General features: G+C 46.7%; 1 protein-coding gene across 1 annotated transcript in view; it reads left to right on the top strand.

Annotated features, from left to right (window-relative positions):
- The window catches only part of ANXA13 (annexin A13), a gene marked incomplete at its 5' end in the record, with an annotated part of 60,279 nt that overhangs the window by 30,001 nt on the left and 15,312 nt on the right, over window positions 1–14,966 (top strand). Inside the window, 3 exons of the mRNA XM_079796313.1 lie at window positions 5,558–5,633; window positions 11,877–11,971; window positions 14,456–14,626. Of these exons, the coding sequence (XP_079652439.1) occupies window positions 5,558–5,633; window positions 11,877–11,971; window positions 14,456–14,626 (342 nt within the window). The remainder of the gene's footprint in view (window positions 1–5,557; window positions 5,634–11,876; window positions 11,972–14,455; window positions 14,627–14,966) is intronic.

Genomic DNA, 14,966 nt, shown 5'->3' with positions numbered 1-14,966 from the left:
CCCAGAGATGGTGTGTTCACTATTCTTTCTGTCCAGGTGACACTGCTTCTGAGGCTTATAGCACCTCCGTTTATTTCTATACTTCCTTCCTCCAGAGAAGGGGAGCATTCCTTTCCTTGTTTTAGAAGCAGGATCATAGAGACACAGAGAAGTGACATGGAGGCATGCTAGAAGGAAGACACACCAAGATCGGCCATCCCCAGCGTATCATGACCAGGCAGGACCTTCTGTGGGTGAATAGCATCTGGTTCCACGTTGCACCTGACACACTGGCACAGGCAGCACTTCACCAGGTACCAGGCTGTGTCTCACACTCAACCAGGTGTGAACAACCACCCTTGTCCAATGAGACTGATTAACAAGCGTGGACTTGGGGTGTCGTCCTGAGTCCCCAGGACTTCACAGCCTGAATTGTTAACCCCTTAACTGCCCCGTGTGAAATATATGCCTGGAACTCTAGATCCAAATTGCAGGGGATCAATGAAAAACTGATCGTCAGAGCGCCACTGACAAGATGAAAACCTCTCGAGCAGGAAAGGGATTAACATATTCTGGAAAATTCATTGGCGATCTGCCTCCAACAAATATCGCTTACATTCATTAAGCACACACTTTCTGCTAGGCTTTTCTTTTTTAAATTCAATATATTTTTATTGATTTAAAGAGAGGAAGGGAGAGGGAGAGATAGAAACATCAACGATGAGAAAGAATCACTGATTAGTTGCCTCCTGCACACCCCCTACTGGGGATCCAGCCCGCAACGTGGAATCGAACCTGGGACCCTTCAGTCCACAGGCCGGCGCTCTACCCACTGAGCAAAACCAGCTGAGGCTAGGCTTCATTTTAGATGCGTGGCACGAATGACTTCACTTAAATTCTCACCAAAGCCCTGCGAGGCAGGCACTATTATCATCCCCATTTTATCATAAGGAACCCACAGCACAGAGGGGTTCCCAAACCCGCCCAAGGTCCCCAAGTAGTAAGCAGTCACTGGATTATGACTAGAAAGCCGTGTTCTTAAGCTTGACTATTATGTGCTCAATGGCCACCTGGTGAATCAAAATTCGCAGAGTTGAAATCTAAAATCATTACAAGACAAAAACCAGGGGATGGCCCAAAGAAGCAGAGGAAGGCTGGCATCTGTGTGGCCCTCTCTCTCGCAGGCATTTGAAACATTATGTCATGGGAGTCTCCAATCTTACAAGGCAGACACTGCCCCCACTTTACAGATAAGGAAAGGGAGGCTAAAGGTTAATGGTCCAAGTTCACAGGGCTGCTACGAGGCAGACCCACATTTAAACTTGGATTCATGTGGGCTGAGAGCCCAGACTTCTGTAATCATTTTTATTAGCATCTAACGTCTTGTCTTTTTTATGTGTCTCCTGAGTATCAGTACAAATCCTATTTTAAAAAACCCAACAAAAACCTATTATGACTCGTAGTTGGAAGCAAGTGAAATATGTGTGTATTTGCCAAAACCCTCACAAACATGTCTGTCCCCATCCTGGAGCCCCCTGCACCCCCATTTTGTGTCTGACTCACATTCCTGCAGACCTGCTCCATGTGGACGTTCTGCTTTGTGGCCTCAAGTTTCAAAAAGGAAATCTGATTGGCAAACAGGCCCGAGGCCCCAGAGCCAGCTGCCTGGCCCCCTGACAATGAACAATGGATGTGGAATGTCTGTTCTGTATACACTCCGGAGAAGTTGGTTACCCAGCTCATCAGAGCAAGCCCAGGGCACCCCGTTGCATCAACACTGGCCCTGACGGATGACTATGCCCATTGTGGGGGCAGTGCCCGCCACGCCGAGGGGAAAATTCCAAGCAGACTGTTTTCTTTTCCCCTTTTTAAAAAATCATATCACATGATTCCTTCACTCTGACATGAAATATCCTGCTGTGACGAGGAACAAGACCAGATGGTCTTGGGGTCAGGAAAGCTAACCAGCATGGCTAACAGGGTTCCTAGAAGGAACCAGGGGGTGGTGGTTAGCCCTGCTGACGGTCATGCAGCTGATGTACACTTTCATGCCACATTTGTTAAGCAAAAAAGAAAGAAAGAAAATCTCAATATACCTTTATTCCTACCAGGAGGCTCAACACTCTCCCCTGCAGCCCCCAGAGAGCAGTTATTTCAGCCCGAATGGCATTTACCTTTCGGCCCTGGATAAACAAACTGGGTGTTTTCAGAGGTTCTTTTCCCATCCCTCAGCTCCTGTAACTCTATTTTACCATGGAACCCCCTTAGGAAAACAGGGATTAGAGGCAGGAATGTCACTTCATACCTGACAGTCAGACAGTCCTGGTTCCAGCCCTGGCCGTGACTCGGCCCTCACCCGGCCAGGTGATCTCAAGCAAGTCTCCACGTGGCACCTGCAAGCCCTGGCAGCATCTTGGTGCAAATGAGAACAAGTGTCCCTCTGGGCAAGAAGCAGCGCTGCCAGCACCAGCTCAGCAAGGGTGACCCCACCTGGACTCCAGCCCTGCGCCCGTTGGCCAGGCCCCCGGTGGGGCACAACCTCACAACCTGTGTCTATTTCAATTTGTCAGTTGTGAAGTGGGACAGATAATAGTTCTCTGCACTGCTGAGGCTGAAATGACATCCAGAACATTATATGAATCAGTCTGTTAATAAGAGATTTCTGCAGATTTCAGTCTGTTAACCAGAGATTTCTGGTTCAATTCCACCTCTCTTCCTGAGGCCTCCATAATGCTTCTAATGAAAAGCACGGACACCATTTACCTCTCCGAGATTACCCGCATTCCCACACTCAGAAAACCACCCCTTCCAGACTTTCATCAAAAAGCAGGGTGGGTGCCCTGGCCGTGTGGCTCAGTTGGTTGGGCGTCATGCCATGCACTGAAAGGTTGCCAGTTTGATTCTTGGTCAGGGTATATGGCTGGGTCTTGAGCTTGATCCCCAGCAGGGGGCATATAGGAGGCAACTGATCAATGTTTCTCACATTGATGTTTCTCTCTCCCTCTCACTTCCTCTCTCTCTGAAAATCAATAAAAAGTCTTGAAAGAAAGGGGGGGAAAAAGGCAGGGCAGGCTTTGGAAGTGTGAAGCCTGTGCAGTTAGTTACACAGGGCCCCACACTCAGTAGTCACCGTCTTAAAATTTTTAATAATTTCTGAACAAGGAGCCTTACATTTTCATTCTGCACTGAGCCCCACAAATTACGTCGCTGGTCCTGCCACCATGTCTTCGGAAGCACCAGATAGCTTTCTTATATTGTGGCCCAGAGAAGACTGGGACGGGAAACTGGGATATGTCACTCCGCTGCTGGACATGAAGGCCTCGGTCACAGAGTGTCAGGCGGGATGGCGCACTGGGCCCAAGAACATGGGCCTGAAGAGACACGGTGAGCTGGGCGCAAGCCTGCATCCCGCAGACTTCAGACAAATTCCCTAACCTATCTGAAGCCAGCTCTCCTGACCTGTAAAGCAGATTACTAAGGCCCACTCTTCCCTGTGAATAATGAAGAAAGGTCTGTAAATGAAGACACTGCCTGGCATGTGGCAGGTGCTGAACAAATGGAAGGTCCCCTCCTGACTTGTGTTGGCGACACCTACTTCCGGATGGGCCAGCACGTACAATCTAAAGGCAGGGAGGAGCCAGGTGGCCATGAAGATCCCTTTGGCTCTAGGATGACACGATTCTCCATTACCCAAGGCCTAGACGCCAGGCCTCCCCCAGTCCATGGATATTACTCAGGACACCTTTGATTGCAAGGGTGGAAACCTGTATTAACTTAAGAGAAAGTGATATTTTGCTACTTAATGAAACTGGGAAGTACAAGGGTCTAGGGCCTAGGCAGTGTTGTATGTGAGGATTTATACAATGTTACTCAACCACTCTTCTCTCTCTCTCTCTCTCTCTCTCTCTCTCTCTCTCTCTCTCTCTCTCTCTCTCTCCCCCCTCCCAACCCCCATATTTTTACTCTTTTTACCTCTGCTTTGTTTCATTCTGAACTCATGTTCCCTTCATGTAGTGGACAGCGTGGCTGCCAGCAGCCCTAGACCCACACTCTCTAGCTTAGCAAGCCCAGTGGGGACAGACATATCTCTCTCAATATCTATATAGCAACCGAGGGAAAGACTCTAATTGATGCTGCTTGGATTACCCACTCCTGAATCAGCCACAACTGCCAGAGTGACAGGGTTTGTGTCCAACCAAGAGCAAGACAATGAGGCCCAAGCCCTATAACCGACAGTCCAATGAGACCATGCAAGCTAGAGATGCCAGACAGATAAATGCAACATGACCACTGGGCCTTATGTGTGTGCTATTCATTCTTAATAGGAGCCATGGGACATGAAGGGAGGGAGAGGGGACTCGGTGGTGTAGATGGAGCCCTTAAACTGGCCTTCACTGAAGGATGGGAAACAGTGACACCTCCTCAAGGAGAGTCTCTGTGAGGAAAGACAAAGCACTGAGAAATGCAGGGTGTGTTCAAAGCTACTAGTTGCATAACTGCAATTAACCTTTAAAATTTTTACAGTGATGTATTTATTTTCATGTTTATCTTTTGTTTAGTCAAATGATCCTGGGTTTGCATTTTAGTGCTAATAGAAGTTTCCTTCTTAAAATAACTTGAAGTAAAAACAAAGAAGGTTGGCCCTAACCAGTTTGGCTCAGTGGATAGAGCGTCAGCCTGCAGACTGAAAGGTCCCAGGTTCGATTCTGGTCAAGGTCATGTACCTTGGTTGCAGGCACATCCCCAGTAGGAGGTGTGCAGGAGGCAGCTGAATGATGTTTCTCTCTCATCGATGTTTCTAACTCTCTATCCCTCTCCCTTCCTCTCTGTAAAAAATCAATAAAATATATATATATAAAAAAAAACAAAACAAAGAAGGTTGGTTGAAACAAAAATATTAAACAAATAATAATGTAGATCATAATGTAGAATTAAGGAGCTGTGGACAAATCAGTGCATGTATTATGCCAATGACTGAAGTGTGAGAAACATTAGCTTAGTATATACACAGAACTTTCTTTCCCCAAGGAGCAGTGAAAACCAGTAACTATGCTGTGGCTGGTCTATATGGTACCTCTGCTTAACTAAATATTGTCTTCCTTTGTGTGAATGGCAAAGCTTTACCCCCAGGCCACCAAGTGGATCTGGAATAAGATCCTAGAATCCTCAGCTTCTGCATGGCAACACCTATTCCCTAGACATACTTGTGTCTCATGGCAAAAGGGGGAACCACCATGTAGGACATTGGCCCACTGCATTATACTCTGTTTCAGAGACAGTCACACAAAGGCAGAGTTGATATGAAAATCACTCAGCCCAGAGCTTGCCAGGCTGATTGTCTTTGAGAACAGAGGGGCCTATTCTCCATGGCTATCCAAGGCCAGCTGGCCCAAGGAGTACCAGCCATCTCTCTGAGGCCAGTGTCCCCAGCTGATTTCCACATATACCCACATGTAAAGTGGCAGCTGGTCCCTCATTTGCATACCTGCTTGCTCTTCTAATTAGCTACCGATTTTGGCCACAGATAATTTAAGAATGCCTATTATTGTCCACTCTCCTGTTCAATTATTTTCTGCAGGCCAAAGAGAGAAGTCATCAGGGTTTTGATGTGAATCGAGATGCCAAAAAGCTGAACAAAGCCTGCAAAGGAATGGGTATGGAATGTATTTTGTTTGCTAATTTACTTTTGAAGTTGATTAAATTTGATCTCATGTCCAACTTTCCCATGATTTTAGGGAGATGACTTCCCAGTTAACTTGTGTCCTCTAGGGCCTAGAGTCTAGGCTAACCCAAGTTGATTACTTCTAAGGTTCTCTATAAGATTCCAAAGTTATAATCAGATCTTATTGCTTTTCAGGATTCGATATAGCAGTTAGAAATTGGATAGTATGACATTTAATTTGCCCTGGAGGTGGAAGAAAATTCAGGAGAAATATAGTTCATGAATGCTAATGTCATTTAAGCCCCTCGTATTCCTTTATTGCCTAAGAAATGTTGTGAGGTCTCAAAGGAGTTGAGGCTGGAAAAGATCTGGAAGGGAAGTGGTAGAAGAGATTTCTACATAGTAAGTATTCTTAAATAAATCAGAGAGAGAGGGAAGGAGGGAGGGAGGGAGGGAGAGAGAGAGAGAGAGAGAGAGAGAGAGAGAGAGAGAGAGGAAGAGAGAGAAAGGGAGCTGGAAATGAAGAAGGTTAACCAGGTTGCTTGGTTTGGGGCATCAGAGGAAAGCTCAGCAGAAGGTAGCTGCCCCTATCTTAAATCCAGACCTGGCCAATCTTGTATTTGAACAACTGTTGGGATATATATTTGCCTGGAAGGGACAGAATGTTTATAGTTCTGAGTTCTGCAGAGTGGCTGAGCCAGCCTCACAGGTGCTTCCCTGCTGCCTCTTGAGTGAGGTCCTAACACCTGGATGTGGGTTGGAACCAAGAGCTGAAGTGGGTGTGGGAATGATTCAGCTGTGGTTAAAGAAAAATCCCCACATTCTCAGCCCACCATGCAAGTGTAGTTCAGTAAGCACAGGTGGACACCTACCGAATGGCAGTCATGCAGTGTTCTCTCCCCTCTTTTGGATGTGTTTGGATGTGGCCTCAAGATGGGACCACTCTTGTGTTGGTCACTGTTGTAGAGCACCTTCTAAGGGCCAAGTGCCAAGCAGGGTACTGCATACCCATCATCTTGTATAATCCTCCCAACAACCCTGTAAAGTTGTATTATAATAATGTAACAGATGAGAATGCTGAGGCTCTGAGGTTAATTATCTTGCTCAAGGCCAAAGAGTTATGAAATGAGGGTGGGCGAACAGAAACTAGGGCCATCTTGGAAAGCTATTATTTGGTTGAAGGTCTAGCATTCCAACCTTTACCAAGAAGCACAAGCCAAAGCAAAATTGCATCATTGGCAAAAGTTGTCAGCAAGACCATGCACCCATCTCATTGATATACCATCCCTACCAGGACTGGGTTTAAATGTCCAGGGACTTGCTGTCCAACAACCACAAAGGTGAGCCATGTAAGTCATTTAAATTTTTTAAGAAGCCAAATTTTAAAAGAAAAAAAAGTGAAATTAATTTGAATTATAAATTTTAGTTAACTCAATACTGTATCAAAAGTATTTCAGCAATCAATATAAAAATCATTAATGAGATAATTGACATCCCTTTTTTCACATTAAATCTTCAAAATATGATATGTATTCTACACTCACAGAACATTTCAGCTTGGAACAGCCACAGTTCAAGTCCTCAACAGCCACGTGTATCCATTGTATGGAGTAGAGCAGGTCTAGGGGCCCCATAATTCAAAAGATTATGTGCACTTTCTACCCACTCACCACCTACTCAATTCAAAATAATAAGAATGCTATACCACAAAATAATATTTGCTTTTTTCAAAGAGCAACATGAAACTTAGAGATTTCCTTGTTGTTTCTTTGGTGTCTCTCCTCTCCTTTCCTAAGTAGTGACTAGTCTGGGTCTTGGAGGGCAACAGCCCCTGACTGTCCCCCCAATGCTGATGCTCTTTGTCAGGCCTTCCTCTCAGGCCTCTGTGTCCCTCTGCTGCCCACATCCCAGCAGGACCCTTCTGAAGACAATGCCTTAATCCTGAGAGTGTATGGACCCCAACGTAAAAGGATGTCTGCCATGCTCCCTCACAGAAACAGAAACAGGATCTCAGAGAGGAAAGCTGCCATGGAGATGTTCTAGTCCCCGGCTTCTCAAACCGAATGTGCTTTTGAGTCTTCGTTAATATGCAGGTGCTGATTGGGTGGACCTGAGGGGATTCGGAGATTGTCCATGTCCAGTGAGTTCCCTGGTGCTGCTGATGCAGCAGGTCCTGGAACCTCACTTTGGGGCACGAGATCTAGTCCATGAGAGGTCCACAGAGAGGAAGCAATGCTGCTCAAACCACGCAGGAGCCGACCTTGCCACCCTGAGCCCAGGCTCTTCCCCCTCCCCAGGCGTGGGGATGAACTTTGGACCTGGATTTGAGCTACTGCTCTGCCACTTACTGGTGTCCTGACCTTCGTTGTCTTGTCTACAAAATGGGGCTAATATTGTCTCCGCACAGGGAGGTGCTGAGGATAAAGCAGGCAGCACAGGGCCCAGCACCTCACTGGCCCTCACTACATGCTCATTTTCTCCTTTTCAACAATATGCTCAGATCCAAAGTCCACACAAAGACGATTCGATAAGTATGAGCACAAAGAGGCCCATCCTTGTGCGGTCCTTATTCTCTATTGCTGAGGGTGTTCCAGGTTAAATGGTGCCTATTCCCTCCTCCCCAAAAAAACATGTCCCCCTGGGAACTGTGATGTGACCTTATTTGGGAAAGGGTCCTTGCATATGTAATTAAGGATTGTGAGATGAGATCATCCTGGACTACCTGGGTGGTCCCTAAGTCCTTTGACAAGTGTCTTTAAAGGAGACAGAAGACAAGACCCAGGGAGAAGGCCAAGTGAAGACGGGAAGTGATGCAGACACAAACCAAGGAACACGAGGCTTGCCGGCCGCCTCCAGAGCCTCTGAGGGGAGTGAGGCCCTGCTGTTGTTTTAAGCCCCCAAGTTAGTGGGAATTAATACAGCGTCAGGAAACTAATCCAGTGAGCAAGTAGAAAATAATGACCCTCCCAGACAGGTAAAATCCTCCTTCATTCATGCTTCATTCCCTGCACCTCCATTTCCAAAGGAGAAATGGAGGGATTGGAAAGTCTACTGGTGTTTTTGTTGTTATTGTTGTTGTTGTTAATCTTCACTCAAGGATATTTTTCCATTGATTTTTAGGGAGAGTGGAAGAGAGAGGGAAAGATAGAGAGAAACATCGATGTGAGAGAAACACATTGATTGGCTGCCTCCTGCATGAGCCCTGACCGGTGCCCTGGCCGGGGAGGAGCCTGCAACCAAAGTATGCGCCCTTGACCGGAATCAAGCCTGGGACCCTTGGGTCCACAGGCCGACGCTCTATCCACTGAGCCAAACCGGCTAGGGCGCCCACTGTTGTTAACAGAAGGGACTGGCCCTTGGGCACCAAAGATGGGCTGCAGCCCCGGGCTCAGCGGGGCAGGCTGTGGCTGGCATCTGGAGCCTGCGGGGAAAGCTGAGCGGCTGCCCCTGGCTCACTGCGGGGCTCACTCATCTGGCACATGGGCCCCTGGTGCGAAGTGGAGGGCACTTCAAACCCAGTGACCTTCATCCTGCTGAAACTCAGCTCGGTATCTTCCCAGAAAATTACTGGGAAAGCAAAAGCCAGGAGGCCCTCCCGAGCCTGCTGGTCACCCTGTCTTGACCTCTGCTGTGTAATTACTCGACAGTGTCCCATGCACAGTCAGGGCTGAGGTTCCTTCTTGTCTCATATTTTAAAAGTCTTTCCCAGAACCACTGGGGACTGGCCCCGGTGCCTCAAACCATTGTAAATGTTTACAGGAAATTGTTGGGCAGCACAGACTGCTTAGATGACACGCATATTGTGAAATGTAAGATGAGGTCACTGTTCAGTTAATCCCTTCTTGGGCAGTGGGAACGGCTCCCAGGATAAACCTAAGACCCAGACTCAAAGGGCTTGAGGGAAATCTAGTCATTTCCACGCCTCCCCACACCTCCAGGCTGGTACTGAGCCATCTCCGGTCTGCTTTGCTCTTTGATTTCTCTTTGTAAGCACCTCAGGAAGGAAAGTCTAAATGACATTACTTTTTACATTTTAACTCCATTTTCCTGAATTATCCAGGTATAGGTTGACTATGGCATCAGAGTAGAGGGCTTCCCATTGGTCCCTATTACATACAGTCCACCTGAGAAGCACCTGCAGCCGACACCAATGCAGAGACAAGGTTCGGTCGAATTCAGTGCAAACTTCTCCATTCATTCATTCATTCATTCATTCATGTATGCATGCATTTGAACATTCATTCACTCATCAAGTCCTCTGGGAAATACTGAGAGCTTCTCTGTGAATGTAGCAGCGAGCAGAGCCTCCCCCTCCCCCGCCCCCGACTCCATGGAACTTGCAGAGTGGCATGGTAGAGACAGGACAGAGAAAAACAGGCCACGTGAGCCAGTGAATTGAGTCCTAAAGGAGGAGGAGGAGTGAACGTGATGGTCAAAGATAAAGATGTTCCAGGTGGAGGGAACAGCCCATGCAACGCCCAGAGGTGAGAGAGAAAGTGATACTTGTACTAGAAGCTGCAAGTGATTCATAGAATTGATGGAAGGGAGTGGGGAGGGGCAAGACTTAGAGAGGCAAGTAGGAACTAATCCAAAAGGCTTCATATGCCCCACTGAAGAGTTGAGGCTATTATGGATTTAAAGGGGCCTGTATTGAAAGGTGTGAAGCAGAGGCGTGAGCAGGCTGACCTGCTCATCAGAAAGGTCATTCTGGGGACAGTGAACGCTGACTGGAAAAGGGGAGAGAGAGTAAGGCAGGAAACCCATGTGGGTGTCATTAGTTCTGCTGAGCAATGTGACAGAGGTGGAGATGGAGAGAAATGGCTGCACCTGAGAGGTGAAATAGTGAGGTATTAGTGGTGACTAATTGGATGTGGGGTGAGGGAAAACAGGAAGCCAGGGATGAGTCCCAGATTCCCGGTTGCCACAAGACAGCGAAGGGGCCACCTGGGAGGTAGGAAGGCTCTTTCCAGGGATGACAACGGTAAAGGTCCAGGCTCGAGATAAGGGCGCCCTGGACCCAGGCAAGAGCAGCGCACCTGGAAAGAAAGGGGTGGATTTGAGAGATTTTTAAACAAATCCCTCTTGAGGTGAGATTTCTGGCACTCAGAAGTTTAAAAAAAGTCACAGAGGAAGTAACTGGATACACATTACGTAGGTGATGCTACAGGAGGAAATGAAGAGGAACAACATAAATAACAGTGTTGGAACTGAACCAGAATGAGGCAGGCAATTAACCCCTACTACTTTTACAAGTGAGCTCATCCTAGAATGTTCTGTTTCTCTAACTGAAATAAAAAAGCTATGTCTCCCCAGAATTGTAAAGTGGAAACTAATCCTTAAGACTAAGTGAATGTTCCATCACCATGCTGAATTTAGAACATTTTCATCACCTCTAAAAGAAACTTTCCACTCTTTAGCTTTCAGTCCCCTACCCAATACAGCCCAGACACTAGCCTACATTTTGTCTCTATAGATTTTCCTATTCTGGACTTTTACATGAATGGAATCATCTAACGTGGTCTTCCGAGATTGGCTTCTTTCAGTTAGCATGTTTTCAAGGCTCATTCATATTGTAGCTGGTATTGGTACTTCATTCCTTTTCCTGGCTAAATAATATTTCGTTGTATAGCTATACCACATTTTGTTTATCCATTTGTCCACTGATGGACATTCTAGTTGTTTCCATCTTTTGGTTATTATGAATGATGCTGCAATAAACATTCGTGTACAAGTTTTGCATGGACATTTGTTTTCATTTCTCTTGAGCAGGGGTCCTCAAACTTTTTAAACAGGAGGCCAGTTCACTGTCCCTCAGACCGTTGGAGGGCCGGACTATAGTTTAAAAAAAACTATGAACAAATTCCTATGCACACTGCACATATCTTATTTTGAAGTAAAAAAACAAACCGGCAAAAACACCCGCATGTGGCCCGCGGGCCATAGTTTGAGGATGCCTGCCTTGAGTATATACCTAGGAGTGAAATTAAGGAATAGGCCACAGACTTCTTCCTTTTACCACCACAATGCCTAGCACTGTGCTTCATACAGTGTGGCCTCCACAGATATTTGTCAAGTGAGTGAAAAGGATACCATTCTCCACAAGACATTAAAGCTAAAGTACAAGGGTTCCACCACAGCCTCTGACCACGACCCTGGCTTCCTCACACTTGACTACAATAAATCTCCATCTTGTTTCTTGTTTACATTTACTTTGCTTCTCTCTCCTGCCCTTTAGGAACTGATGAAGCGACCATCATTGAAATCTTATCAAGCAGGACATCGAATCAGCGGCAACAAATAAAGCTAAAGTACAAGGCAATGTATGGCAAGGTGAGTCCCAGGGTCCACGCAAGCATGCATATGGCCTTGGCCTTGCTGTCTCTGGCCTTGATGCTCCCCAGGCAGCAGAGAGTGTCTTTACAGCTTCAACAAATTAGCCCAAGAGGAAAAAGAAATAACTATTTAAAACTTGAATTGACTTCAGAAAAACTGGAATTGCCTCATTAACTTAATGGCCCGTAAAACCAGTATTCTCTAACTCATTATTTTTTTTAAATTGACTTCATTTTTCTATTAATCCCTCTGCCATTTTCTCCACTCATTTGGACTAATTCCACATATTAACTTACAGATAGGCCAGTGATTTGAAAATCAGTTTTCACAAGTGGGTCTTTATAGAAGATTTCTTCTTTTATTTTGGCTGTCTTCAAGAATGATATATCTTTCATAAGTGATGGGTACAGAAAACTAAAAAAAGCCACCAAAACATTTCTTTCATTTTGTTGTCGTTGATGGTGTTACATATAGAAATCATTAAGTATGCATTAGGCTTCATATTTTTTATTACTATATAATGAACACAATTTAACCTTTTCTTAATGTCATTAGAATGATTAATATGCAAAGTGGGTGTTAATTATTATAATGTATTCTAATCCATATTTATGAAACCTTTATAGTTTCAATCACTCTGTATAAACAGACATAGAGAGAGATGGATTTTTCTAATTTGACATTGGACAGGCAACGGACTCTTTAGTCCTCGGTCTCCTCACATATAGAAGGACATAACTTACCTCCCTCCTCAGGTTCTGGGAGAATCAAGCAGGATAATGCCAGCAACATACCAGCAAAGGGAGCTATGCTGGGCATGAATGTTCCCATTTGACAGAGAGGAGGAGTGGAGCTCATTCGTTTACATGACTTATGCAAAGTCACGTGCAAGTAAGAAAAAGAACCAGGACTCAGATCCAGGACTGTGGGGCCAGAGCTCCCTCCTGGAGAACCCGTCGCCATGAGACAGCTGTTTATTGATACACCAGGTGGCCCAGATGGCTGTGCTTCTACAGTCTTTCTGTATCTCTCTTCACACTCAGGCTTGTCAGTGTCATTCACTGATGACGCTGCAGTTCGGCTGCATTTAATGGGACTGAATGACGTTGAGCCATCATCCATGCCAGCCCCACTAACTGCAGCAGCCCCTCAAGTGCCATGTCTATTCCCACTGTGGCAATATGGAAAGTCCGATGCAGGCTTCTCCAGTTTTACTGTGAAATAAGAGTAAGTGGGTTTGAAGTGAGGGCCTCAGAGCTCTGGTAAAGATAAAGCGCGCATGCTCTGGCACAAAGCTTTGCAATTCCAGACAGCGAGACTTCCGGAGAGGTGATCTAGAATCACAGCATCGCGAAGCTAGAAGACATTAGAGACGAACAGACCGAAGTCCCCCTGCCAGCTGAGCTCAGAGAGAACCAGGTGACACGGCTTGCTGGCTGGAGAACCAGGGTTCGAGCTGAGGCACCCTGAGCCGGCTTCTGTGTCCAAGCAGAATGTAAACACACAAGGATTTGTTTTCATGACTGTGGCTTGTGAAAATAGGCAGCCGGATTTCTTTTCTCTGCAGTTTTATATACAGTGGCCCCAGCCACAGAGGGCACATTCCACGATCTTCAGAGGATGCCTGAATCTGCAGATAGTACCAAACCCTAATATATTCTGTTTTTTTCCCATCCATACACATCTATGCTAAAGTTTACTTTATAGATGAGGCACAGGAAGAGAGAAACGACAATAACTGATAATAAAACGGAACAATTATAACTATATACTATAATAAAAGTTACGGGAATGTGGCATTAATAAGTAAAATAAGGGTGACTCAAACACAAGTACTGTGATACCGTGACAGTTGATCTGATAATCCAGACATCAACTAAGTGTTCCTTCCAGGATTTCACAAGGAAACCAGAGTGACCATACATCCGGTTTGCCCAAGAAGGTCCCTGTTTAGTCCTCTTTTCTTCTGGAATTATCCACAGGGCCCCTTTTCACTCTCAACCATTCTCATTTGGGGGACAAATGACCCGCTCCCCCTAGAAATTACAAGCCTGTATTTTAGTCCTTTCTGGCTGAGTGTCTGGGGGGTGAGTCCTTCATCTTTTTGAGGTCAGTAAATGGGAGTAATGTTCATACATCCCCTGCCGGGACCATTTTGGGGATCAGTGAGAAAGCCCTCTGAACCCCCAAAATATTCTGCAAATGCTGCTTGTTATTGTGATTCACCTTTGGGGCCTCCAGACCCGAGCAGGGAATCTTCTCTCTGCCCCTCTGCCAGTCCTGGGGGGAATGGATGGGTAGTCAGGGTGACCACTGTCCCCCAGAGCAGGTCACTTGTGTCCATAGAGCTCTTGTTTTTATCACCCCTCGAGTGCCCATGGCAGGTTTCTTGTGGACCCGCGGCCATGCGGTGGGAGAGCAGACCCCCGCCCCTCTCCTCCCCGGCCATTCAAAGCCCGGGCTTCCGATGTCTCCCGACAGGACCTGCAGGAGGTGCTGGAGCGTGAACTGAGCGGGCATTTCAAGAAGACAGCCTTGGCGCTGCTGGACCGCCCCAGCGAGTACGATGCCCGGCAGCTGCAGAAGGCCATGAAGGGTCTAGGCACGGATGAGGCAATGCTCATCGAGGTCCTGTGCACAAGAACCAATAAGGTTAGTCCCAGCCAAGCCCTCCGCCCCAGCCTGAGGGAGCATCCACACACCCCTCGGAGAGGGCAGCAGCAGGCAGAAGGGACACTGCACCCTTGGGTGAGCAAGTCTCCGGGCAGAAATGTGTCCGCTTGGCCCATGCAGGAGAGATGCCTCTTCAGTCCTCTGGCTGTCAGTCTTGGGGTTACTGCCACTGGCTTGACATAATAGATGCTTCCAGAAAAGCTGCACCAGGGCAGCCTTTGTTTTTCCAAACAGATGCCCAGTTTTATATGCAGCGGGAAAGGCTCTGCTTCCTCCCTCCCAGTCCGACTTCGCAGGTCCTCTGGAATGAACACTGCGA

Source organism: Cnephaeus nilssonii (assembly GCF_951640355.1).
Source record: "Cnephaeus nilssonii genome assembly, chromosome: 18".
Classification (NCBI taxonomy): domain Eukaryota; kingdom Metazoa; phylum Chordata; class Mammalia; order Chiroptera; family Vespertilionidae; genus Cnephaeus; species Cnephaeus nilssonii.
The sequence above is the reverse complement of the archived record's forward strand: the minus strand, read 5'-3'. Positions and strand labels throughout refer to the sequence as shown.